Here is a 25,407-nt window from a genome sequence, read left to right as displayed (position 1 = left end):
TAATCTGCCTATCCATTAAAACAAAAACAAAAAATAATAAAAAAGTAATTTTAAGAAAATACAAAAAAAAAATAGATTAATCTTTACATATAGAGCAAACATCCAATAGTAGTAAAAACTATTTTAACCTCTTTTCAACAATCTTATGCTAAATAGAGAAATACCTTGCACAGTGCAAACCATAGATTGTTTTTGTTGCACTGCCATTATTACTACATATTTGTATTTTCCCTTCTTTTCTTCAAATTAATAAATCCCTTGCTATGTTCCATTCTCTATCATTTTTTTCTTTATACACAATAAAGTTCTAGTAGTATAAACATTTGCTAAAGGTCCTACTTAAAAATGGTACAAAAGTATTTGTATTTTGAATTGTAAAGGCACATCAGTTATCGCAGACTGGATTCAAATTTGTATTACAATTAGTTAGCGGTTTTACATTAGGAGTACTCTTACTTTTTTTTTTTGGTATGGAATTATGTAAAAATTGATAATCAAAATGTATATAAAGCTTATAAAACACAGCAAAAATTATAAGTATTCTTTGCATGATTTTAAACTTTTATAACAAACAAATATCACATTAAAATAAGATATATAATAGACATATTTAAATGTTAGCTTAGTTATGAAAATTCAGGAAATAGGTATAATTTTAAATTATAATGATAAAACGACAAAAGCGTCAAGAAATTTGAGGTTTATTAATACGAAATTAAAAATAAAATAAAAAACGCGTTGATAAAAATAAAGATATATAACATAACATAATATGTGTATGTACATATATGTTCGAAGCTAGAGTATTTTTAAGTATGACTATCATATTATAGTGGGAATCGATAAAAATATGTTTCCGTGTGACTTTTATTCATATGAAAGTATAAAAACATAATTATAGATACGAAGATCAGTTAATATTATATAACAATATTAACTACAATCACCATTATACTATATTACTATACATACTACTATACACATATATACTACTATACTATACTATGAAGATATAAAAAAAATGGTTGTGTAAAGTTGGTTTACGGACGATAGTTTAACGTGACAACGTCATAACAAAACATCACTTCGGACGCATAGGCCAATCGAGTGGAAGAGAGATAGATGCGGCGCAAGCGTACAATGAGCGTAACGGGACAATGGGTCATTCTTTTTCGTGCATGCCGCGTTCATCGAGTTATTAGACGTTATCACGCCAAAAAAATAGCTAATCGTAAAGTAACCATAATGCATTATTTTGTGGTATGTTGTCATATTTTTTAATAAAACTAGTACATATTACTAAAAATAACATTACGAATTAAGAAGAAAAACGGAAGGAAATAATTGTATGTGTGTAATTTTTGTCAAATTTTTTAAATATAATTAAATATAGGATAGCTTACAACGGAGTGGTTAAGGTTAAGCGATATTGTACGCATGAGGATGTAGAAAAGATATTGGTTAGAATAGCATAAAAAAAGTACGTAGACACGCACAAACACACACACATAAACACATTCTTGATCACATTCATACACTTATAAAACACCATTTGCTTACTAAAAAAAACTTTGTTTTTGATAAATATGTCATATTGTTACTGTTTGCATGAAATCTTAGATAAAGACTTGGGAAGTTACGAGTCATTTCCACAACAAGTATCTCCAATAACTTATTAGGAACTTATGTTGTAATCGGATTTCATGAATAAAGAAATAATAGTGTATTATATGACGAAAATTAACTTACAAAATTCAGAACTAAAACATCTGACTTTTGTACATACTTTCCTAAAAAGGGTATTTATTACGAATGTAGCCTCTCATGTTATTTATTTTATCTTAAAAATAGTTACATTCAAATTTCGTTGAGAAAATGTGTCTTCAGCTAAGCCAAGCCCCTTAACCAATTATATCGTAGTGAATTGGACAACATGTCTGAATGGCTTTGATAAACTGGATAATTTTATTACAATTTTAATACAGCGTTAAAATTAACTACAATTTGACAAGTCACAGCGATGACTCATTATTTCCTTAACGCGAATAGACTATAAGGTTAGTTATAAAATAAAATATACACACGTAAAATACATACACGTGAATTGTATCTTATAGAGATTTTTACTTTAATTTTTATTCCTTAAATATTATAGTGCTTAAAGCTGTTTTTACAGTTTCTCTTAACTGCTAATAGTTGTTATTATGGTTTCAAAATTCTTTTTTAAAACCTCGTCCACTGACTCCATTGGGATGAGTGGAAACTTGTAATGGAATATCTTGACTGACGTTCGATTCAATCGTGCTACTGCTTGTTGCATGGCTTTTGCTGAGTCTCGGCTCACGGCTGAAGTATCCACAATATCTGCAAATATACAGACAAATATTAAATCTAATTATTATTTAACTCTGAGTTAAAAAGTTATTGTCTACTCAGTAGACTGTATTAACTTTTCGACTCAAGTAAACTCTACTGCCTTGTTTGAAATAATGACCACCTACATCATTTAACAAGGTAAAAACAAAACAAAAAAAAAAAAAAAAACAATTAATACTTGAATACTGTTTCGTTGTGTTGCTTTGCTTGTATTTTAATTTGTTTGTTTGTTGAAATGGAGAAAATGAAAGATTTGAGAGAATAGATTACTGTATTATCAAGATTACATTGTTTAGGCAAACACTTCGTACGACGAGAAGAAATATGGGAAAGAGAGGTTCAAATGTCAAATTATTGTCTTATATAGCTAACGTTCTGTCACACCACTGATTGTCTATTGCACTCACAGTTTATAAACACTTCACACCGATAACCGATAATTAAGCATGGATCACACGATGTGAATCGTTATAGAGTTGCACCGCAATGAAAATGTGAGACGTTCCTTAACATACTCCCCCCGTTGAAGAATCCAGATTCTTCAACTCTGTGTCTTCATCGTCGAGTAACGGGCAGAGGCGAACCAGAGGACGGCGATAACAACCCACCGTGGTCTGAACATCAGCAACACGAGGAATCCCATCTGGCCCTGGATATAGCCTGGTTACTCGTCCGGTACTCCAGCATAACGGTGGCAGTGAGTCTTCGCTGAGGAGCACCAAGTCTCCAACCTTAAGTTTAGCCTTGTTTGTTTTCCATTTTGTACGTATTTGTAGTTCGCAGATGTACTCCTTTTGCCACCTCAGCCAGAAATGTTGCCTGATTTGCTCGAGTCGTGCGTAGCGTTTCAATTGTGGCTCCCTTTCATTCTCCAAGGCGCGAGCCGGCAGCTCATTTTAGTAGTCTTCTGATTAAGAAGTGCCCTGGGGAAAGGAAAAGGAAATCGTCAAGGGAACATGGATAATGGGCACAAGGGACGACTATTCAAAGTAGCCTCCACTCGTGCAAACAAAGTTAAAATCGCTTTAAAAGTTAAAATTTCTTCAAAAGTTAAATGAGAACTCCCATGACTCGTTTATATATTATATATATGTTTGTTTGTGTGATGCATTGTTGATATGATATTTTGCCGGTCACACCGGCCTCCCATATGCCGCCGAAGTGAGGAGCGTAAGACAGAATGAGTTTAAATTTTGATGCCTTGCTGAGCTGTAAATTCAGTTAACGCGATGTTTTGTATATCGGTGAATTTACTGAGCTCTCTTGCCGCTCCTACAAAATTGCGTTTGCTATTGGAATAGATGTCCGCTGGCCTACCGCGGCGCGAAACAAATCTATGCAAAAATCATGATGAAGGCATCTTTTGATAAGTCATCTACATAAAAATCCTTTTGTATAATAATTTTGATAAAACTATCGTCGCATTCATCTCCTAACTGGCCTAGACATCGCGTACTTAAATAGCTGGCACTTGCGGTGCAGCAAGTGACAGTATTTAGTGACATTGCCTTGATTTGTAGGGACTCATCTTCTCTCCATAAATCAACCGTAACTAACTGGAATTAAAATGGAGAAAAGAGAATCCTGAATGTTGTGTTGTACAACCATTAGCAAACCATTGATTGAAAAACCAGAAGAAGAGAAAGCGGAACTATCAAATATGACTCTAAGCTTAGTAGATTAGTTGGATGTTTTAGAGACAGCATGATGACAAAAATAAGAAGGATCTGGTAAAGCAGCCGTAGATTCCGACAGATGGCCTAAACTTTGAAATTCTCTCATGAAATGTATGTATTGAGATTTTAATGAAATATATTTTTTGAAACGTTTTTCTAAATTTAATAATCGCCCTTTCGCCAAGTTGTATGTTGCACTTAGACAATCAGGAGAATTGCGTAATGGAAGCCTGACACTAGACCTGCCAGAAGGAAGCCGTGAAGTGTGAGACCGAAAATGGTTCTCACAGGCTAATTCTTTTTCGCTTAGAATAGTTTTGTTGTGAAGCTTTTCTAGCTTCCAAAATTTTGTTAATAAATTGGTAATTTTGTTTTTCTTTGGGAGGTTATCATTGATAATTGAATTATTGCAAAATACTTGTTTAGCTTGATATGAAATAGGACCACCAATCAACCAACCGAAACTGGAATATTGTAATGTAGGCTTGTTTGCACCTAAAGAAATACGTTCATTCTTTAAGAGTTGCCAGAAAAGATCGGCTCCTATTAGTATATCAATAGGAGCAGGCTGATTGAAATCGGGGTCAGCTAAATGCAAGTGCGATGGTATATTTAATTGTTGTATATTTATAGGTGCCTTAGGCAGATTCCCAATCAGCCTATCAAGCACAAGACAATTTAATTTAGTCTTATAATTATTGTGAATGGATTTTAATTGGATCACACAGCTTTCCTTTGTTTGTTTATCTGAGTGACCGATACCAATAACATTTGTAGAAATTGGATTTGAATTGATTGAAAGTTTTTGTTGAAGAGATTTTGTAATGAAGGATGACTGGCTGCCTGAATCCAACAAGGCCCGTACCTTAAGAGGCTCTTTAGTGATTGGATTCAAAATGTATACTTGGGCAGTAGTCAATAAAACTTTATTTGAATTTTTGTTTGAAAAGTTTACTACAGTTTCAGAGACCTCGCCAGAGGCACTGTTGACCTTTGGTGCGTCAACTGGATGCAATAGAGTATTGTGTCGTTTCTTACACATTTTGCATGGCCCTAATCGACATTCGACTAAAGAGTGACCCTGCCTTAAACAATTAATACATAATTTGTACTTCGAAACATCGTTTAGTTTGTCCTTTCTGGACTTTGATTTGAATAATTGGCAATCATAAATCCTATGATTTTGATTGCAGACAACACACTTAGACAAAGTGCTATTGTCGTTTTGATTAGTAGTAATAAATGAATTTGAAATAGGTCGATCACGCTTAATGTGATGATTATAATGATAATTGACAGGCCTTGAATGTTGCATTTTACTATTATTATTTGTTGAAATGTTATTATGAAAACTAGAACCTTGATCATTCCTATTGTGACGCGTACATTCAAGAACATAAGCCCTATCAATCAAAAACTTATTGAATTCGGATAAACTAGGGATTTCACCTAAACTATTGCGTAGCTCTTCCCATTTGACAAGTGTTTGCGTATCGAGTTTAGATGAAACCAAATATATAATTAACGTGTCCCAGTGATCAGTAGGTTGACCTAGGTAAGCCAAAGCGCGTAAATTTTTTGAAACATGATCGACTAAAGAGCGTAATGAAGTGTCCGATTCGCGGTTTATTTTTTCAATATTGAATAATGATTTAATGTGATAATTTACAAGTAATCTTTTGTTATTGTAACGTTCATAAAGTAATTGATAAGCGCTATTATAGTTGGCTGCGGAAACCTCAATGTTTGAAATTACACGAGCTGCATCGCCTTCCAAATAAGAAATTAAATAATGAAATTTTTGAATCAATGAAATGCGACTATTGTTGTGAACTAAATTATTAAAAGTATCTCGAAACTCTAACCAACGGAAGAACGAACCATCAAACTTTGCAATTTGTATTTGCGGCAAGGTTATACAATTTTCATTATGATCGCGACCACATTGAGCATCTTGGAATAAGGACTCACGGCGTCTCTTATCCTGTTCTAAATTCTTTAATTCATTTTGTTCTTCAATGATATTTTTTGCCATCGCGGTACATAATATGAAATCTTGCTCAATGCATTCACGCTCATCGAGCTCTTCGTCTAAATTGTCAGCATTTATTAGTTCAATTTGAGTTTGCAGCTCATCGTATTTAGCGGACAGATTCTCAAAGCGACTGAGCTTCAGTGAAAGCTCAGCGACTTCGATACCCGTCAGTTGAGATTGCCTTGTAATCTTGTCTAAATAGTTTTTGAATTTAGTAATTTGTCCTTTTATAGAACTGCGCTTTACAATTAAAACCTTTATCCCGGATTCTTTGTTCATAGTTGATACTGAAGGTTCGGACATTGTGAAAAATATAGATAGAAAATATTTTAGAAAAAATGTAATTATTGAAAATAGAAAACTGTATGAACTAGAATAATACTAAAATTATTTGTATATGAATAATATTAAAGTTATTTGTATTTGTATATGAATATGAACTGGATTAATACTAAAATTGTTTGAATATGAACTGGATTAATACTAAAGTTATTTGAATTTGAACTGGATTAATACTAAAGTTATTTGAATTTGAATATGACTATGAACTAGAATAATATAAACTACTATTGAATTTAAGTTAATTAATTACAAGACACCTCAAAAGAAAAAAATAAAATGAAATGATGCAAATGTCTTAGCTGAAGCTCCTCAATCGACGACACATAGAAGACAGGCGCGTAGCGGCAAGACAAGATGGCAGAAGCCCCAACCACGTTGGTGCACTTCATGTACCGCAACGCTGAAATAGTCGGCCAAATCGTCTAAGCATCGCACAATAAATAGGATTGAGGCTCAATATCGCCTTTAGAATTGAATTAATTTTGAAATGAATTGAATTAACTTTGAAATGAATTGAATTAAGTTGTTAAGTTAATGTTGTATCAAGTAAGGGAATTTATAAAAAGTTAAATGTAATTAAATTGAATTAAGTATTGTATAAACATTTGTATTATCGTAGTTGTATAAAAAATTTGATGCTGTTGACTCGAAATCTAATATAATAGAATGTTAAGTTTAATTTGTATTAAGTAATGGAATTAAAAAAAAGTTAAATGTAATTAAATTGTATGAAGTATTGAATAAACATTTGTAATAATGTATGGAAAACATTTGTATTAGGTGTGACACACCTTAAAGAAATAAAAATCTGAAGCGGTTAAACTAGTAATATAAAACATTAAATTTAATTTATTTAGTAAATTTAGAATAAAAATAATATGCAAGTAAATTGAAAACTACTGTTATAAAATATTAAATTTAATGTCTTAATGAAAGAAATTTGGAATAAGAAGTTATTGTGAAATATTAATTTTAATGCATTGATGAAAGAAATTTAGAGGTTAAGTTGAAAAATATTATTGTAAATTTGTATTAAATGAAGAAATTCGAACAAGAAAATTGAATATAAGAACACATGTTTGTTTATTGTAGTACGGCAATTAAGAAATTAAACCAAAAATCATTGTAAATTTGCAATAGCGGAATGCTAATTTTGAAATATAAATGGAAATAGTAGAAATGGAAATATAAATTTAAGAGATTAGGATGGATTAGGATTTAGGATTGGTAATCATGATTATTAAAAATAGGATTGATTAGGATTGGGAATCATGGGTTTGGATGAATATAGGGCACTTATCTTATCATGCTGCGAGGTGCATCACTGCTCGGCAGAAGACGTCGGCCATGTGTTCCTTGGATCTTGGGTTGATTTTGAAGTCTTTTGTTCGGGCGCCAAATGTTTCGTTGTGTTGCTTTGCTTGTATTTTAATTTGTTTGTTTGTTGAAATGGAGAAAATGAAAGATTTGAGAGAATAGATTACTGTATTATCAAGATTACATTGTTTAGGCAAACACTTCGTACGACGAGAAGAAATATGGGAAAGAGAGGTTCAAATGTCAAATTATTGTCTTATATAGCTAACGTTCTGTCACACCACTGATTGTCTATTGCACTCACAGTTTATAAACACTTCACACCGATAACCGATAATTAAGCATGGATCACACGATGTGAATCGTTATAGAGTTGCACCGCAATGAAAATGTGAGACGTTCCTTAACAAATACTTTTTTTTAAAGTCTAAAGTTGAAGTTTTGTAGAGGAAATAAATAATAAATAATAAACAACTTTAATAAAATAATGTAAATGTATTTACAGTATTTAAAATAACAAGCGGATTGATAACAATTAATCATTTATTGTTATTACAAATGACTTAGAGTCAGTTATTATTAAATACTAAGTTAGTAGGAAAATATGAAATAGAATTGTAACATAAATACAACTCTGTTATTTTGTAATAAATATTAGTTCGAGATCAAGCGGTTCGACAATTACCTATCAAAATTGTTTTATTATTGTTGATGGCTTTTAGTAATAACTCAACAATATATTACAACAGCGCAGTCTAGACTACTGGTAAAAGAATCCTAGTAGAGTTACTGTATAAAAATGACGTATCGTATGTAAGCTGAAGCTTTTCAATATCTCTAACGTACTCTTGTTGTGAACTTTTACTGTTGAAATATACTATATAACATTCTATTATTCTTTTCCGCGATGAAGACGACTAACAATTATGTGCAATACAATACAATACATACTAAGAATTTCAATTTTGATATGCTTATCATTACATCTTTTTTAATAAATATTAATAAATAAACTGTGTGGCTACGGTACTAAAGAATATGGCCACCCCCTCTCTTCCAGTGGGTGTCGTAAGAGGCGACTGAGGGATAACACGGTTCCGCTACCACCTTGGAACTTAAAAAGCCGACCGGTGGCGGGATAACCATCCAACTGCTGGCTTTGAAATACACAGGCCGTAGACGGGCAGCAGCGTCTTCGGTGCGACAAAGCCAGCCCTGCGGTCACCAACCCGCCTGCCCAGCGTCGTGACTATGGGCAACACACATGAGTTCACGTTATTTTTGGCGCGAACTTGTGAAGGCCTATGTCCAGCAGTGGACTGTATAGGCTGTAATGATGACATCTTTTTTAATAATAAATTCTTCACACTCTTACGCTTAGATCTTTAAAACTACGCAACGTATTTTGATGCGGTTTTCTTTAGTAAATAGAGTGGTTCTAGAGGATGGTTTATATCATTATATGTTAATACATGCATAATATAGTAGAGGAACACTGATAGTTTTTGCAACCATGCGTTGCCGCGGCGGGTCGCTAGTTTGTAAAATCTTAAAAAATAAGTTAATAAATATAAGTTAGTGTCCCACAAAATAATAGAATAACTTAAAAAAAAAATGATATATCTGACATAAATATAAACTTACCTGTCGTACAGCTTTCTATAAATTTTCTTCTTACAAACAAAAATCAAAAATATTGAGAGACCAATAAGAAGATTGTATGAATCAGTAAATGTCCATATAGTTAGATTCGGTGTCGCATAACTAACCACCTCAAGCAACCAGTTGATCCCCATAATAACTGACAATTTAAGATAAACCATTAATCTGTAACAATGACAAAACTATATTATATAAGAAGGGAATACGTAATTTCACATATAATATTATGTTCAGGGTGTCCGGTAAATAGCAAGTCAAAGAAAGGGGAAGGTAGACGAAAGGCTCACCTACAACGTATTTAAAATAACCTTCGTAAAAGTTTCACCGTTTTAATTTTTTTTTTTTGTAATTATGTGGAAAAAATCATATTATCTTATCTATCTTTTGTTGCTGTGCGTAGAGATTACTACATATTGTTTTTATTTATTTATCGCTCCTCTATTATCGACATCATACTCGCCACATATCCCATACACAATCACATCACTGACTGGAAGGTGAACATGGAAGCTTGCCCGTCATCTCAACACAACACAATAGACTATACACTCAACTACAATCCCTCTCATTCATACAACACCACTAGACAACACACTAACTCATCCACCTTCCTCTACAAAAGTCACAAGGCAAACTGGTCTAAGTTCAAGAGCTCGCTCTCTACACTTATGACCAACACAAATATCCTCGACACCCAAATCGGAACGCTCGACCGTGAAGACTTGGAACATGTCAAATACTCACTCAGGCGACTCATACATACAAGGGGGTTGATTTATTATTTCAAATATCATTTTCGGTAAACACAATTATGGAACGTCGACAAAAAGAATTATATTAATACATTGTATTTTATTTTTTGCAAATTGTTTTACTCAACTTTGTCTCCAGCACTGAAAAAAAACAATGTAATGCCTCTTACAGCATTAAGTTACTTTTACTAAAAAAAAAAAAAACTTAAGAACGGTGAAACGGTTATTTTTTAATATGTTTTAAGTGAACCTTTCGTCTACCTTCCTCCTTTTTTGTCGTGCTATTTACCGGGCAACCTGTATAACGGGAATGTAATTATTAAATAAGTTAAAGAATGTGACATGAAAATGCAACCCAAAGTAGTATTCGAAAACTTTTGGATAGTAAAATTATTAATAAAGTACCGGTTCCTTTGATTGCGATGAGCGGCAGGGCTACCGGCGCATGCCGAATCCAGTACAGCTGTTGCACGATTTAATCTCCAGATATTAAAGGCCGTCATTAGGAAGAACAACCAGTTACATATGATCAATATTAACATCGGGATGTAGAGATAGACCAATTTTTGTCCATCTAAAAATAGAAATGTACGAAGGTATATTAGAATATTAAAAGATTCGGAGTTTTTCTACATGCTTGAAGGAAATTTTTAAATAATTCTCTTACATTCTGTTAATAGTATAATAAAATCTCATAACATTCCTTGATTTCTTTTTTATTAAAACGATACATCCGTTAAATACCACTCAGGCTTCGAAATTTGTAATTACACCTCGAACGATTATGAACTTATTTCTCATTTAATTTAGATAGTTTCGCATTAAATAACGTTAAATTCTTTAAGAATATTTAGGTCAGTCAAACTTGCATATTTGCAAATGTGCTGTCAACAAACTTTCGACCAGACCTATAAAATCACTATTTTATTTATATACCCCATCTCTTCCCGTGGGTGTCGTAAGAGGCGACTAAGGGATAGCACAGATCCACTACCACCTTCCATCCAACCGCTGGCTTTGAAATACACAGGCCGAAGACGGGCAGCAGCGTCTTCGGTGCGACAAAGCCACCCCTACGGTCACCGATCCGTCTGCCCAGCGTGGTGACTATGGGCAACACACATGAGCTCACGATATTTTTGGTACGAACTTGTGGAGGCCTATGTCCAACAATGGACTGCAATCTGCTGAAATGATGATTTATATACTATATTTTATTATTTTATATTATGAATAGCACGAAGTTCAGGTTTGTAGATTTTGAATAAATACATAACTGAGTAAAGTCAAGAAATTCTATAAAAAAAAAATGTAATTTTTTCATATTCTTTTGTATTTAAAATGTTTTATTCATAAAATATATACCTTCTAAAAAGCATCCTTGTTGAGGTATCTGAGGTTTAATGAACCAAGGCATATCAGACAAGTCAGTATTGTTGATCACCACCAAGAAAATGGCCATCAAGAACGGAACACCCCACGCATACAGACAATACATGGCAAACTTAAACTTTTCTCCACGTCTGTGAATTGGCCTCGCTTTTGCGTAGCCTCTGAAATAATGTTTTATAGTTTTTATAAATAATCGAAAGAAGTGATTCTATGGTATTTGTATATTTATGGAATTAAATATCGTATCGTAATATCGTAAAACAATCTTGAAACCAATTCTAACATTTTATGAAATGAGTTTTAGTTTATTAGCCAAAAAACGTATGGTCTAATCTATTTCACCTACTCCTGTAGTCGTGTAGTTAGCAACTACACGACGAGATACTCATGCATTATTTGACTTGAAAATTGTCCGTTGAATTCGATATTTGAAAAAACATTTAACAACAGATTGAGTTGCACATATAGTTACTTTTATTTGGTTAATATTGCAGTGTTGAGATATCTGAGGGGAATAAAAGGTGAAGGGGCTCGAAAAGCCCAAAAAAAAAAAAAAATTAAAAAAAGTGTGTTTTTTGTTGATTGTCAAGTAGGTTTTTTAGTCTATAAAAAAGTTTATAGCCTCGATGACCCAAATAGTAACTGGTAAGTATTTTTTAGTATTGTAACTTTTAAAGAAACCTGCTCAAAAAATGGAGCCCGACTGGGGTAATACCTCGACCTTTCAGAAGACAGAACAAACACAGTTAAATAATACTGCTTTCAGGCAGTGTTGTGTTCCTGTTGGTGAGTAAGGTAACTAGAGCTCCTTGCCGAATTGGGGGTAGCATCTACAACGCGCTTGCGATGCATCTGGAGTTTCAGGCGTCTATAAGTTACGGTAATCTCTTACCATCAGATGAGCCGTATGCTTATTTACCGCTCTAGTTGTGTAAAAAAAATTAACAGACTATAAAAAAAAATTAATCCACTATTGTTAGCAAGTGAAAGTCGTAGATTATCTCTAAAGTACATGTTTACATAGTTGAAATAGTCAAAAAGTAGTACCTACTGTTGGGTAAAAAAAGCGGGGTTAAAAGAACGCACGAGAACTCATTATACATTCATTCTTTTACCCACAATTATATCTATCATTTGTTGCTTTTTAAAAAAGGACTTAGTTAGACCCTGGTATGTAATAGTGGTATGTATAGATGACCAGTAAAATGAATTTAGAATGCATTTTTATTCTTTAGATAGTTATAGGTATTATTTATTTCAAGTATTAGGTATAATAAAATTAATGTATAAATCAATGAAAGTAAGATGATATCATATAAGGCCTGACGAGAAAAATAACGAACCTCGCCATATTGCGGAATAAAATAGAACTAATTTCACTCATTAGAAATTGATAGGGTTGCTATATAAAAAAGGGGCCTTAGTGACCATACACTAGGTTTTTTATTTTCTAGTTAGGTTTTAACTACAAAGCTTGATATTGATATTGTTGTAACTCTATTAAAGTACTATTGATAGTATATAAATATTTATGGCGTTTGTTTTGAAAAGATGTTATTTAATAATATTTCCAACAATGAAAAATTTTAATAATTATCAAACCTCAAATGGTTCCATGATAGGGCCTGATATAGCCTGTGACATCCTTATGTTCGGTATAGGATTCATTCTTTACATAGAAAAAGGTTCGGACTTTTATCCACTAAAAACAGTGCTTTTAACTTTATAACATTAGTATATTTGGAATTTACTCCTTATAAAATGATATGGCCCCTGCGGTATAAAGGATATGGGAAGTGGAGTAGTGTGAAACAATATGTAGACCTGGTCTGAGTTGTGATATTTACCGTACGACGAACGAACTATTGAACGGCATTTTAATTTAGGGTAGGTGGCAGTACATTAGCTGCTACAGTCGAACTTGTTACTAATATTAAACGAGTATAGATCAATAAAATATCATTTTAGGCGTATTTATAGATCTGAAGAAAGCCTTCGATACTGTCAACCATGATTTAATTTCAGGTTCAGCTATGGACAAACTTAAGTCTTACCTAAGCAACAGACAGCGGATAGCTAAAATTGATAAGTACACGAGTAACTGCAAAAGAATACCTTGCGGGATGCCTCAGAGATAAATTCTTGGGAAAAAATATTTTTATCTGTATTTTTTTAGCCTTTGGCTAATTAGTTGAGTATAAAGCCTGTATTAATTTTTAACTCACCGGAAAGTCCACCAAATGTCATATGACATGACGTTCATCCAGCAAAAAGTCGCCAGGAAGGAAAAATATGTTATAGCAGCTGAAAATGGGTTTCTATTAATTAGTGGAAGCAACAACATGAACAAATAATAAACTAGATCGCTAAGAAAAGCTTTATAAAATAAAACAAATTACTAAGATTTAAAACCATTTTTCGATGAGTTCCAGTGTATTTCGAAGATCAAACTTTATGAGGTGATTTAGGTAAATAATCTAATATATAAAATTCTCGTGTCGCGGTGTTTGTAGTTAAACTCCTCCGAAACGGGCGAAATTTTGTGTGCATATTGGGTAGGTCTGAGAATCAAACAACATTTATTTTTCATCCCCCTAAATGTTAAGGGTAGTCTACGCCTAATTTTTTTTTAATTTTTAGATAAATTATTTTTTTTATTTATTATGATTTGGCGTTGAAAAATAACTACAACCCTAAATTTTCACCCTTCTACCACAAACCCCTATTTTTCAATAGCGTTTAGCGGCAAGACAACCTTTGCCGAGTCAGCTAGTGATTGTATAAAGTTTAGGCAATTTGGAAACATTAAAAACTTACTTAGACAAAGGCATTCTGGAACAGTATAATCTCCCATTTGCAATGAGGCTAATGAGAGAAAGGCACCCATCAGACTTAAGACGTAGGCCATTAAAACCAAACCCACGAGGTTCCGTAGCTCTGGTAGGAGAATGTACACTAATAGGACGATTAACAAAAATACTGCTGAAACTATCAGTTCTAGAAAGAAAAAATAAATAATAGCTGTGATTAATACGGTTCTAATTAGTTGTCAGTCTTATTTCAAGATTTTGATTTCTTCCACATTCAAATGACTAAAACATCTTAAACACCATTTAAATACAAATATAAACAAACACCTGCAATTTAATTTTTCTTCTGAGGCTTTTAATCAACAATAAGTCACCTTAAATCGTCTAAAGCTGTCCTTTTTAATACAATAATTACTAGTTTTATTTTCTATTAATTGTGTTAAATTAAATTATTATTTTTATTTCAAAGATTTTTAACTTTATGCAGACACACACGTAATAATAATATAATATAATAGTGAGAATGTGGATTAAAAATAAGACGATACAGCAGATAGCTACAAATAAAGTAATATCTCCAATTATAAGAAATTCTAATAATTGATAGATTTTCAGGGAGTATTTAAATTAAAATATAAATTGGGAATATTTTATGTTAATTCAGGCATGTAAGCGTTTGCAGGCGGCGGTCTCCTTCTGCGAAGAGGTAATGACGCAGAAGGAGAACGCGGAGCGGGCCAGAGAGGAAGACGCCTCTGCTGGCCCACTCCGGCGCAGACGTACGGGGGCAAGGAGAAGGCGGTTTGCCCACCTCCTCCCCCCCTCGTAATAGTGGGGTCGGCGGACTTAGGCCGGCCGGACGACACGACCCCATACGTCTGAGGGGTGGCCTTGTTGTGAGCGAGGTCACCCCACCATTATGCCGGGGCCCGGAGGCTTTGTCCGGGCCTACCGCTGAGGCAAGGTGGCGAATGCTAGCGCGACCCCATCTCGCCCGACCCAGGCGGATGACTGCTAACACGTGGTGGTTTTTAGTCAGTAGGAGTCTGACATAACCCTCTGGCGCCCCCGCGCTGGAGGGTATCCATGATGGATTTTCCCGACGTAAAAAAAAGGCATGTAAGCGTTTACTACAGCTACTTATTTTTTATATATTTACTTACACTTTATATGTTATATATTTACCACTACTTAGTAGGCTTACTTACCAATAGTATAATAAACACTCGGTTTTTGAAGAGAATATGTGTTAGTAAATGTCCAATATTTAGGTATTATAGTTTCATTGACTTCGTATTCTATGCAGAAATGATCCACAAGCGTCCATCTTTTGTATGCATTTGGTGTTTCCATGTAGAGTTTTCCACTCTGAAAACATAAAGGTGATTCGGTTGTGTTGAAATACTGAAGTAAATGGAGACGATGTTAAAACATTTTTGACAAAACGATTCAACGATAGAAGAAGTGTTTAACTTAATCTATTATTCTTTTCCCGATAAGTAAATAATATTATCGCTTCAGCCTGTAATAACTCACTGATGGACATAAGCCTCTTTTCCAATGTAGGAGAAGGATCAGAGCTTAATCCACTACGCTGCTCCAATGCGGGTTGGCGAATATATTCCCTATTATGAGTAACGATCGCTATCAGATGTACATGATAACAAACGGGACCGACGACTTAGCGTGCTCTCCAAGTCACGGTGGAGAAACCAACAGGGACTACACAAACACCCAGACCACGGCAAACAACTGTATGGCCAAACTTAATAGTAATATTACTATTACGTTTACTAACTTAATAGTGTTCCACGTGCAAAATGAAATAAGGAACTCAATTTACTGAATTTGCCATTGTAGTCATGACTTTAAGACAATTTGGAATCGCTTACTGCTTTACACTCAATTAACGAGCTTTTCTTATATTTGATATCTTGGTCTAATGACGTCTCCAACTACATGTCCTCCAAGTCTACTTAATTTGAACTACCTTACTTCTTTTCGCGTTAGCCGGTAGCGTTAACCAGTCTTATACGAATACATGTTTCGAGATAACATGTTTTCAATAATTATATTTCATACTGAAATGCATCTTTCTTCCCTATTAATGATAAACTTTTTGTTAAATGATAGCAATATTGCGGCATTTCCATGAATCGCGTTTTGTGGTACGAGGAGGACACAGTTAAACCAAAAAGACAGAAGATATGTTTTGGGTAAATAATTAAGGACAATAACTCGAAAGATCGAAATTATGAAAATTTCATGTGAATATTGTTACAACATGATTAAACCTATGATTAACGATATGATTGGAAATACCTCGAAACTAATAAGATGTACGAGTTTTATAAATTTTAGTAAGCATGCAGCTTAGGAAATATTTTTTGGGACATACTCGTAAGATACATGTTGCTAGTGTTACTTTTAAAGTTCTTTTGCCTCTCAATAAAGAATTTAGTACTGAAAGATACCAACTTCGTGAATGAATTATTATCGAGCCCCCATAATACTTACTATTAAATGATAAAATTTTATCTTTAGAAAATAGGATCGAACTGGTTTAATTTTTTCTGTGAACATTAATTGTGAGATTTTAATAAATGTTTTATAAAAATGATAAGTAGCTAGTGTTAAAAAATTGTAAGTCTGTATATGTATACATCTTTTATATATTAATACGTGAAGCAAAAACTTTGTACCCCTTTTTACGAAAATTGCGTGGATAGACGAGTATGAAATTTCTCACACTTATAGTTCATATATAGAAGGAGTGCAGAGTGGTAATATTTATTTAAAATTAACCATAAAGATACTTAAAAAAAAACACACTTATGTACTCTTTTGTTTATTATTATAGAATTATAGTTTTAGAAAACAAAACCTTAGTAATGTTCAAATTTATAATTTAAATTTATAATGGTCGAATTTCAACCACTGGGCGACCACTAGTATATAACACGTGAAGAAAAACTTTGTATCCCTTTTTACGCAAATTGTGCGAATTGTGTATATAAAAAAGGAGTGCAGAATGCTGGACGAAGGAGTGCTGAATTTTCTCCAACAACATGTCAAATCTACTAAACGACATTAGTTAGCTAAAGACAAAGTCGGTTCGTCCAGGAAGAGCTAAAATTCTTACGGTACTTTGTTGTTCTTGGACTTATAACTTATATTATATTATTGGCTAAAATATTTTTGGGCTGTTGATACCAATTAAAAATTATTAACCACAACACTTTTTATTTAGATCCATTAAGATGGTTTGATGGTTGAACGATTGGTGATAAAAGTATGTATAGGAAGGGCCTTTTCAATTTTTAATCGTAGGTTAATTTATTTGCTTTAAATAATCATTGATATATAGCTGCGTTGGCGCAACGGTTACAGCCATTGATTGTACCTGTTGCGCTGGTGGATGCGGGTTCGATCCCTACATGATAAACATTTGTATTGGCCATACAGGTGTTTGCCGTGGTCTGGGTGTTTGTGCAGTCCTTGTGGATCTCCCCACGGTGCCTCGGAGAGCACGTTAAGCCGTCGGTCCCAGTTTTTATCATGTACACCTGATAGCGATCGTTACTCATAGTAGGGAATATATCCGCCAACCCACATTGGAGCAGCGTGGTGGATTATGCTCTGATCCTTCTTCTACATGGGGAAAGAGGCCTATGCCCAGTAGTGGGATATTACAGGCTGAAGCGAATATAATATGAAGACAATTAAGACAATCATCTCTAAAATATATGGATAAGTAACTACTGGTGAAACCAATCGATAAAATAAGTTCGATAACTACCATGCGAAGATTTGCTTAAATCCTCATACAATATAGTGTATACGCTCTGAACATTGTTTATAGATTAAATTTTCCTTGTTTTGTTAAAGAATAAAACGCACATAACTAACGAGAACTTTGTGTTCACTATAAATCTTATAGGGTTATTCCATTTACACGCATAGAAGACCGGAAATACTATTGATAGTGGAACAATTACACGTAGTACAGTCAGTAATAAGGTAACGGTATATCACACACACCCACATAATAACAAAAAACTAAAAAATAATAATAATTCGAAACTAGATAATTTATTTTGTCTATGTTAAGCAGGAATTTTTTGATAAAAAAGGAAAAGCCAGTGATTGACATAATATATATTTTAGGCAATAATGTGTCGTTAATGATCAATACAAATTATTAAAAATATAACCGGCCGCTGTCTGTACATGGACATGGACCAAATATAAGTAAAACTTTTAAATTTAAAATACTAAAAAAATGGAATACTTAAAATGATTTTTAGAATTTATCAATAAGAATTTTTCTATCTATTTATGCACCCTAATATCAACAACAGTTTAACCAATTTAATTGATGCATTTTGGCCACCCCCATTTAAAATTTTGTGTTTGTTTTAGTTACGTCCAGATAGAAAGCTAAAAAGGTTTGACGATTTAAAGAATGAGAGATGAGAATTTAATCTAGACTGACAAATCAACGCTCAGCCTAAATAATTTATGATATAAAGTTAAGTGAGTAAGATAGTTAGAAGAAACGGCGATTAAACGGAAATAATCTTCGACTTCAGTCACTTGTTCTGTTTCTGTGAAGGTGATTTGGTATTTTCTGGTCCATGAGCTTCTAGCGTCGTGAAAGTCAGCAGTGTGTCGACCCGGATAGCGCATCTAGTACTTAAATTCATTGACTAGTACTCCCTGAAAGCGACACAGGTATACAAATATGTGCCGTGCTCATCAAGCCCTGACGATGAAATCGAGGCTACGTATGAGTAAATGCCAAAGGCTGGTACTACTTCTGCTAAAGTTACTAAACTTAGTTGTTAAGGAAGACTTTAAGGCCAAAATGGGAGTATAAGACTGAACAGAATTGAAAAGCGGACCACACAAATTGGCACGCAGGTATCATAAGCGACAGATACTAGCTAACTTTCTCGAGTCTAAGGGGTTTTGACAAATTCCCTTTTTTAATAAGAAACCCCCAAGGCAGTAGACATGACAGAGCCCTGATACTGTGACGAGTAATGAGATAGATTTCATAATAACGGAGAAATTCATAAATTCATAATAACGGAAATTTTTTATAGACAACTGCATTTGTCGAGAGCACACGAGTCTGAGACTCGGTACGCAGAATATACAATCACGTAATTTTCCCGAATATATCCTGGAAATCGAAGTCAACGTGATAAGCTTCATTTTGTAAGAAAGAATTTTTCGAAATTCATCCCCTAAGTGTGTGAAATACCGGTTGAAAATCTGTTTGGAAGTCCGTTATATTTGATGTTAGAGACATGAAACGTGTTCCATTAGTTTTGGATTTCTACGCTTAAAGAAGTAAAATAGAGGTTGAAAGTTTCTATGTTAGTTCGTTATTTTCGATTTCAGCAATACAAAACTTTATTTTAAGGCTACTTATGTAGTAATTAGTAAATAAGATATTACTATATCAAAGAGTGTCTTTGTAATATAATCAATCTGGAAACTCCACGAATTACTTTAATTTCCTAACTGTGTCAAGCAATCTGTCTGACGTCATGTTTAAAAATAAATATCGTCTTTTAAATGACAAATACAGTGTGTACTTAATATTTCATCGAACCAACAGCCGTTTAATTAGTATTTAAACACATTTATCCTTATTCATTTGAAAATGTAATGTAAGATTTAATTTTAAAAACTCTTGAAAGTCGTTTTAAAAATGTTGAGAACATAATGTTAATATAAACATGTAAACGGATTAAAAAAAAACTAATTAAAAAAAATACTGTTTTACTTAAAATTGTACTTGAAATAGTATTCTCAACATAGGTTTCTGGAGTCCATCTCATAAGAAATAGTGGCGATGAAAGAAATTAATTAGTAACGGTCTTATGATGAAATCTGAAGATAATATACAGAATTTACTTACTGGTATACTTCTTTTTTTTTTAATGAAAACAGTTTAATATAAAAACAGTAAATGCAAAGAAATTTTGAAAACCGATTTTGAATAAGTATAAAGTACAAAGTAATATGTTGGATGGTGCTATGCTGTAGTTTCATCAATATTTATATACAAAATGTTCCATGCATACATAACTGTTATTAATAAAGCACTTAATACTGAGTATCAAAACTTTCTTAGGTAGTTAAGGTTATATAAATATCGTACTTACTTCTGTCAGATATGTTGGAAAATTGTAATCCGATGGTACATACATTATAGCTACAAAACTTTGATCTTCAAATGTTTCAAAAAATTTTTCAGGCTCTAGAAGAAATATGTCACTCAACGTTTTATTTATTTTCAACGAATAATCGTTATCGTCGTAAACAGATATATTTGAAAAGTCAAAATTTCCTTCGATTTGCATACAGCTTGAATCTGCCTTGATATAATATTGATCTTTCGGGCAACACTTTCTAATACACTTTCTCGCTTCACAAATCGTTTGAACGTTATCGGTTTCATCGAGAACAATACTTGGCAGACCAAATGTTAAATATCTATCATCAAAAGCCGTAATCAACGAAAATGAAATAAGTAATATCAGTAATAACGACTTGACCATTGTTACGTGCTCTTTATAACATATACATAGAAATAATGAATAATTCTTGAATTGTGATCCTTATTGTGTTATAATTTGCGGTTAAATGACGATCCTATTAAAATACACACAATTTATTATTAATAGGAAATTAAGGGCCGATGTATACGTAACTTGTTTATACCCAGACGGAATGGGACGTGAGTTTTGGAAATATCGTTTCATAGAAAATGTAAACGAAAGGGCATACGTAATGGATGCACGGACGAGACGGGAACGTGAAACGAAAGAAGAGAAAAAAATATCGTCGGCGACGATGTTTAGCACGTCCCATCCCAAACGTGCCTCGTCCCGTCCATGATTCCGCTACGTATTCACAGCCGCTTCGTTCGCTTCGGGGTGCTAAAGTAGGGAAGAACGTGCATTTTCCTGTGATCGAGTTACTGTCACGGTGCATATGCATTAAAAATCCCCGTCGGTGCTTATTAACTCACGCTCCGTTTACGTTCCAATGCCGGCTCGTGCACGTTACGTATGCAGCGGCCTTAACTAGGCGGGAGGCGCAACCTATAATGCAACGCGGATTGTCGCTACCGGATTAAAAATCATTTCACTTCACTTCAGTCTATTGAAGTCCCTTACTGGGTCCTTTACATAGGCCACCCCAAGTTCACGCCAGACATCTCGGTTTTTCGCAATCCTCATCCAGCCTACACCAGCAATCTTATGTAGATCGTCGGTCTAACGGGCCGGAGGACGTCCAACACTGCGATTGCCAAGATGCGGTCTCCACTCCAAAACACGTCTGCTCCAATTACGGCCATCGATCCTGATTTACAGGTGACCAGCCCACTGCCACTTCTGCCTGCAACGTTGAATGTTTGACCCTGCAATTTATTAATGGTGTATAAAATTCACTCAGTTCTTGTTTGAACTCACACCTTAAAAGTATATGGATGATTATGAACAAATTGCCATATTATTAGTGTGTGCTGCAGTAAAAAAAAATTTACTTCCTATTCGACTAAAAACAAAAGATGATCAACAATTATCAACAACGAAAGATATGAATGTCCAGTTCTCTTTTGAACTTAAATACCAACCTTAAACTACGATTTTCGATAATTAAAACTTGCCCTAATAATAAATTGGCTAACTCTAAATTCAAACCGAGATCTCAACAGAAGAAATACAATTAATAAATTATGGTTTTTGATGTAATCCCATCCAACCTAATGTACTTAATAATAACTGAGAACTGAAACTTAATCAATAATTGAGATAAAAACTATCCTATCTTACAAGTTTTTAAATTTAATAAAAATTGGTTCAGTACTTTCTTAATTTATCACTAACATACATCGTGGCACGATTTTTTTAATTTAGATGTACATGACGGTACCTACTCCGCCGTACGCAATTAGTAAGGAATTCATAAACAACAGATGCAGCGGTCACGCCACCTAGAACAACATTCGATACTTACCTACCCTTACTCATCATATTACTTGAGTAATTCTGACATATCCAAGAGGACTGGAGCAACCGCGGCTAAGGAGTCTTGGCTCTGGCTTTGCATGGTGCACTTGTTGTATTCTGTAGTAGATGTAAGCTGAACCTAGAACGCTTTCGATAATTAATTTGTGCAAAAGAATTGATTTTTTACTAAAAACTATATTGTGTTACCGTACATTGTAATTAACCATATTTATGTAGGTAAACGTGGTCGCCATTTGAAGACATTCTTCCCCATTGGTTGTCAGTTCTTCTAACAATATGGCCTCTATATATAACGAATAAATCATGCACCTCTGAAAAGTAATGTTCTCAAGATGATACTCGAGAAATAAGTTCTGCCATAGGCTGAAGTGATGATGATGATGATACCTTGCTTCTTTTTGTTGGTTTTCTTTCAAGATTATACTTATTAATTAGCAGTTACATTCAAGTTGGTTAAGGAAATTGTTTCAAAACACTGTTGTCAAGCGATGTTGATCTAAATTTTATTAATTTATTTCCGTCAAAGACGTAACAAATAATAATTTGTATTATATGTATTGAATTCCATTTTTATTAATAGATTAAATTAATTACATATTAGTTTGTATCCAAAAGTGTAACAAAAATTGTTTTCCGCCTTTTATCAGTATACAAAATGAACAGTATTAATGAGAAATTTCTGCTTACTCTAAATGTAAGTTAATTATAAATGTAAAATCTATACAAATAAATATAATTAGAGTGTCTGTTTGTAATATTAAAATAACCGCTTTAAAAAATAACACTTTTTACAATTTTTGTCTGTCTGTTTATTCCAGCTAATCTCTGAAACGGCTGGACCGATTTTGATGGAACTTCCACTGGCCGATAGTTGATGTAATAAGGAGTAACTTAGGGTACTTTTATTTTAAAAATTATTTATTTTATAGCTCTGCGAACTGAATAATAACTTTATGTTAAAATCCATGCGTAAGAAGTCGTGAGCACAGCTAGAATACAATATATTACAAAGATACTTCAACCATTGTTATTATTGTTTATTGGTATTACAAATTTTTAGTATATTCAAATATCGGATTACTCTGTGGAAAAAAATAAGTTTACCCATATTTTGAAATTTACATACAAACATACTATACTAATACTTTCTTGTTTGCTAGAAATAAATTGTCCTGAGACACAAAAACGTTAGTTAAGAATGGTGAATGTAATGAAAAATTAAAATAATATTTATTTCAGTAACAAAGAGCTATTTCACGTAATGATTGACTCTCTGAATGAGGTACAACATTTTTTTAATGCAGTCGCTCTTCTAGAAACGAAGCTGTAGCTAAAATGGTTGAGTTTAATGTCGTAGTCAAACAGAAATTATCTACGGTGTCCTATTGTATGTATGAATTTATGAGCTTCATGCATAACTGTCCACTCTGGAAATAATAATTATATTAATATACTGAGAGTTAACTTTTTTTTGTTGACTAATATGTTTTATGTATCCTATTTGCGGAAGAATGCTAAAGCATCCCCGCGATCTCACTATATACTCATATGTGCATCGGCGGAACACACGTGGAGGTTTTTATTCAGTAGGAGTCTGACACACCATTCCGATGCCCACTCGCCGAAGTGTGTATATGAAGAGTTTCTCTACGTAAAAAAAAAATAGGCTGACACAATCATAAACAACTTTGAGAAGAGTACCATCGACCGGTACCGGTCTTGGTATGACTTGATTGTTCAACATAACTTTCGTCTTGTACAAATTGGTGCCGAAACTGAATCGTCGGAAGCACTCATTTAAGCCGCCCAATAGTAAATCGCGTAATGACGTTATACGTTGATCATGAAAGTTTAAACAACAGTTTATTTTATTGTTAAGATTGTTTATTACCTAGTTACGATTGTTGCAGTCGAGCCGAGAGATTGTTAAGCTGTGTGGCAACGGCAGTAAAGAATATAGCCACCCCCTCTCTTCCTGTGGCTGTCGTAAGAGGCGACTAAGGGAGAACACAGTTCCACTACTACCTTAGAACTTAAAAAGCCGACCGATGGTGGGATAACCATCCAACTGCTGGCTTTGAAATACACAGGCCGCAGACGAGCAGCATCGTCTTCGGTGCGACAAAGCCAGCCCTGCAGTCACCAACCCGCCTGCCCAGCGTGGTGACTATGGGCAAAACACACGAGTTTACGCCATTTTTGGCGCGAGCTTTTTTTTATATACCACTAGGTCGACAAACAAGTGTACGCCTCACCTGATGGTAAGAGATTACCGTAGCTTATAGACGCCTGCAACACTAGAAGCATCGCAAGCACGTTGCCGACCCAATCCCCAATAGCTCTGGTCACCTTACTCACCAACAGGAACACAATACTGCTTGAAAACAGTATTATTTAGCTGTGATCTTCTGTAAGGTCGAGGAAATGAATCAGGAAATTCCTGCTGTGCCTTGTGGATGCCTTTGTTCAGCGGTGGCCTGCGATAGGCTGAAGTGATATTTTACCAATGCAAATAAGGATGTGGCAAATGACTTGTTTGTGAAGGCTATATTGAATTAATTCCCCCAAGCTTATACAGTAAAAAAAAATATTATCTTAGTTATACATAATGGAAATGTCTGGAACCCGAACATCGTTTTATGTAGTTGTTCATAAAGAAAAAAAAAATGACTGAAAGTAAAACATGACACCTATACTCATATTACATCGAACTAGCTCTTCGCTTGTTGGGCTGCTGTTTTCTTCCATTGAATAAAAGTCTGTCACTCATTGATGACGTAGCGTTCTACTGATGAAAGACTTTTCTAAATCGGTCTAACAGTTTGAGTTCATTTATTACAAAGATACAAAAAAAATGTGTTGTGTAGTAAAGCAAAATTTAGTTGGTCAGTTAATTTAAACACGGTAATATGTAATGTGGTTTAATTTTTGCCTAGTTTAGACCGTTACATACGTCACAAGAAAATAACCATAGGCTGTTTTGTATAAAAT

The 25,407-nt window shown here is 33.8% G+C and overlaps 1 protein-coding gene across 1 annotated transcript; it reads right to left on the bottom strand.

The window, feature by feature from the left end:
• Positions 1-1,341: 1,341 nt before the first annotated feature.
• On the bottom strand, positions 1,342-20,968 carry LOC123656561 (G-protein coupled receptor Mth2-like). The gene is made up of 8 exons (XM_045592232.1): positions 20,542-20,968; positions 15,571-15,766; positions 14,370-14,549; positions 13,778-13,856; positions 11,526-11,713; positions 10,566-10,734; positions 9,391-9,573; positions 1,342-2,364 (listed from the first exon to the last, which is right to left on the bottom strand). Exons 1-8 carry the CDS (start codon positions 20,935-20,937, stop codon positions 2,211-2,213), a joined length of 1,545 nt encoding a protein of 514 aa, XP_045448188.1. The 5' UTR covers positions 20,938-20,968; the 3' UTR covers positions 1,342-2,210.
• Between the last annotated feature and the right edge of the window lie 4,439 nt (positions 20,969-25,407).

This window comes from Melitaea cinxia, chromosome 9 (genome assembly GCF_905220565.1).
Source record: "Melitaea cinxia chromosome 9, ilMelCinx1.1, whole genome shotgun sequence".
Taxonomy (NCBI): Eukaryota; Metazoa; Arthropoda; class Insecta; order Lepidoptera; family Nymphalidae; genus Melitaea; species Melitaea cinxia.
Note: the sequence above shows the minus strand (reverse complement) of the source record. Positions and strands in the feature narration are given on the sequence as shown.